We start from the raw sequence: 4054 nt of genomic DNA on the forward strand, positions 1-4054 counted from the left end.
ATCTCATCTCAGCAGATAGAAAGGAGCCCCAAGGATCCTTATAAATGGGAGGCTTTTATAGGTAGAAGGAGGTGGAAAAGGCAAGGTATCCTTTCTTTGGGGGAAGGTGGGGTGTCTGTCAGGCAGATTACTTCACTAATGCTGACCATGGAATTCCAAATTAACTGGTTACAAGTTGCATCCCTGGGAGAGGCTGAAACTGCAATTTGGTTAGGTATTAAGTTTTGGTTTGTTGATGTGGCCTTAGCACAAGTGACTCCCTTTTCAGCCTGTTTCTTTTAATGTCTTATTTGTATTAATCAGGGATAGAGAGGTTTTAATCAGCACTTTTCCTACTTCTACTTTTCTTTGATCATTTGGAAGAAGCTCCATCCATAGGCATAAATTTTCCCAGCTGTCTCAATTCTTCCTCCATCAGAGCAGTGACTTGGTGAGTTATGGAAGGAGTAAAGGGAAGCCAGCTCATCCTTCCACCTTTCTTCTGAGAGTGGGCCACCACCAAGGAGCAGGTATCTGCCATATGTTTCAAAGGAGGATACACTGTATCTGCAGAAGGAAGCTTGCCCCACAGAGATGTTATTTAGGACTAAGTCTAATTTGGGGAAGATAATTATGAAGGCTGCTACTTTACAGATATAGCCTATTCTACAAATTAGCTTTATGTGTATACAGGTGATATTTTGGTTTCTTATCTCATAACTCTGTTCAATTTTTCAATTGATTCAGAAGTCAGACTGGGAAAAAAAAAAAAGAAATCAAACTGGAAACAAAAGTACTATTTATAACTCTGTCACCTTGAGCCTCCAATCAAAATGTCTGTTAGAGGGTTCATGGTATAGGAAAATCCCAATAATTTTCTTGAAGTTGTTGTTTGTTTGGTTTCAAAATTGCTTTTTTGATCCATATAAAGATTGTTTTTAAGAACAATTAGAATTTCTACAACTGCTTTAGGTAATTTACATCTGCTTTTATATACAAAGTGCTAAATGAATACTTAATACTCCAGAATGAAAAAAAAAAAAGGGTCTGAAAGTCATGCAAGTTTCCTTTCTGACATAGTGTCATTTGCTAAGCCAAGATTATATAGACATCTTGCTCCAGAATTACACACCCAGCTGTAGAGGAATTGCTTTCCTGTCTTCTATTCACCATATTAAAATAGAAGGGAAAAAATTACTGTTAAACATGCCTCCTTTTTAATACTGTCATAGAATTTTCCAATCATCTTTCAGACCTGAGGGACAAGTTGCCTAAAAGCCTTGTTGAAAGCAACTTTTAAAAAAAGATATCCAGAATGACAAACCCAAGATGTTTTCCAAGTCCTGGAAACCTATGATGTCACCTAAGACATGAGACTCTCATTGTCAAAATTACGAGCATCCATGGCAAACCAGAAAAAGCTGGTCCCCTTGCAAAACATACCTAACTCATCACTTCAGCTGCCCTAGCCAGCAATGCCATTAACTTAAATATTGAGCTTGCTGAGAAACAAGCCTTGTGTCTTGGCCGTGATATAACAAACCCGGTCATCCCTGTGATACTTGCTTATTGAGGCCTTGTGACAATAAGGCTGAAGGCAATAATATATGTGTCCAATTTTGACTAGAGGGAGCATACTCATAGTCTTCTCTTCTTTAATTCACTTTTTACTTTCTTCTTTGCAGGTTTGTGATTCAGACACCATGCCTGACCCTGCCTCATCTGAGGAGATGGTTGAAGGTTTAGAAGAAGACCCCAAGGTTGGAGGTGTCGGAGGAGATGTCCAGGTGCACGTGGCTTCACTTTTCACGTGAGTCACTTTTAGTGTCACCCTTCCTCATTGATTCCTTGACTATGTTGTGTAATCTGGTAATGCCAACAAAGGAGACCTATCACTGCTACTGGGACTTGAACAAAGACATCTCTCTGGCTTTATTTTGATTCTGCCAAAGTATTATAGCTCCTCAACAAGAAGCTCAGATTTAACCTGTTATTTCTATAAAAACAAGAAAAATATTTTTGTTTATGCACTTTTTCCTTAGAGTATGTCTGCTTAACAGTGTTTTGCCCAAATACCTCACTAGCCGTGCTTTATGCGGGTTATCATGGAAGAAAAGGATTTTGGAAACTCAAGGAATAGTTCTTTCCACATATACAACCTAACTTACGGACTGTGTTGATACTTAATTTTTATTTAAGGAAGATTCTCTGTTGAACTCTACCAAATGAAATGTGCCAAAGGAAATTTTACAGGCCATAGGATCTGCTATAATTTGATATAATTGTATTGTTTCAAAATATTGTATACCAATTGCTAAAACAAATTTTGTATTTTCTATATTTTACTTGTCTGCCAAAATACATCTGTTCTTCCTTTTTAAATAGTAAAATATGTTATGAAGAAAATCATACTTAAAAATCCTACTCAAAATGTGAAGTTTGATTGACATTCATTATAGAAAATAAAATGTTTCCCCTCACTCTATCTTTTAAAAATGAGTTTATTTCTTGAAAAAGTAGTTAAATTTTCAACATTTTAACTTTTTCATTTCTTTTAGAAAAGGCCCCCCCCCAAACCCTGTCACACTGTGGGAGTAGAATACATATCAATGCACATCACAATGTCCTTGTAGACTGAAAGTTTTTTGAGGCTGAGGCTACATTTTCATCTTTTTTGAATCCCCCACAGTGACTAGCACAATCAGGTGCTCAGTATAATTTGGTGAATAAGCAAATGAACACATGAAAGACCAAGGGAGGATGGACTCATGTAATGGAACTTCTCTAAAGGAAAGTTTATGGCATTCTTGGAGCTTTACTACAGGAGAAGCTTTGGGGTGTGAGGGCTGCACTTTCTTACTGCTTTGGGCGGTGGGCTGATGGCTCTGTCACTAGACAGAGAGCTACCTTGGCAGCATCTGCCATGTTGAGGCATCACTCAACAAACAGATTTTGAGTGTGATTATGTGTTAGACTTAGACTTTGCTGGTATTTTAAAAATAATGAATTATGCTTGTCTTCAAGGAATTCGAGTTTCTTCATCAGGCCACGTTCCTACCCTCTTGTGGGCATTTCCAAAAGCTCTTCCCAACCCAACTTCCTTCCCACCATCATCACTTTTGTTTAAGTAACTTCTATTCTACACTTCAGCCTCAGCTCAATCATCACTTCCTCAGGGATGACCACAGCTACCATGACCAAATTCATTCCCCATTACATAACATTACAGTACACTTTTATTCTTCATTTTTAAATTTTTTTATTTTATCAGTTTATTTTTATATCTTTATTTTACTAGTTTATTTTTAATTTTCATCTCTATGATTCCTTGTTTCATAGCTGTCTCTGTCAGGGGATAAACTCAACGGAGGAAGGAACTGGGCAGAGTTGTGTAAGCACCCCACCCTCTGATCTTGGTATATAGTTTGTCACTTGGTAGGAACTCAATAAAAACTTGTGGACGAAATCAGTGGGTGAGGGACTGAAAGTCCTAGTGCAGCACAGCTTGAAATAATCATAGAGTCTGAGTTCTAAAAAAAATAATAATAATAAGTTAAGCTCCTAGCTTTTTCTTTCTAAAGAACTCCTTTACCTCTGGTTTCCTGGAATATAAAGTTAGTTCTCTTATGGAATAAAAGCATTTCTGATAGTAAGTTTTGTCTGCAAAACATACAATATATATGTATATTAATATATGCTTAATAACTGCTTAAATACTGAACACGTGAGGACTTTCCCATACATGCACATCAGTAATACTTGTGGAGTCACCTCTTTGCATGGTTAACTCCCGCTTGTCGTTTAAGACTCAACTCAGATAGCATCTTCTCCGAAATCTTCCCTGCACCCCCGCCACGTATATCCCATAGAGCCATATACATACTATCTCTCTTCCACATGTGATTTATGTTATCATCTTGTTCTTGATTCTGCAGTCCTCAACACCTAGCATACAGCCTCTTAACTAGAAGGAACTCAACCAACACGGGTTGGGTGATGTTAAATGTGTTTCTATCAGGAAAAATTATGGACAGCCCAAGTCTGTGCATATCATGTATATCCTCACTTGGCAGGA

The 4054-nt window shown here is 37.6% G+C and overlaps 1 protein-coding gene across 1 annotated transcript in view; it reads left to right on the plus strand.

Annotated features, from left to right (window-relative positions):
* The window catches only part of LOC116659727 (hyaluronan synthase 2-like), an 11982-nt gene extending 10136 nt beyond the window's left edge, over window positions 1-1846 (plus strand). The window contains 1 exon segment of the mRNA XM_032467552.1: window positions 1665-1846. Coding sequence (XP_032323443.1) covers window positions 1665-1793 — 129 coding nt within the window. The 3' untranslated portion in view covers window positions 1794-1846.
* The last annotated feature ends 2208 nt before the right edge of the window (window positions 1847-4054 follow it).

Source organism: Camelus ferus, chromosome 25 (assembly GCF_009834535.1).
Source record: "Camelus ferus isolate YT-003-E chromosome 25, BCGSAC_Cfer_1.0, whole genome shotgun sequence".
In the NCBI taxonomy this organism is placed as follows: domain Eukaryota; kingdom Metazoa; phylum Chordata; class Mammalia; order Artiodactyla; family Camelidae; genus Camelus; species Camelus ferus.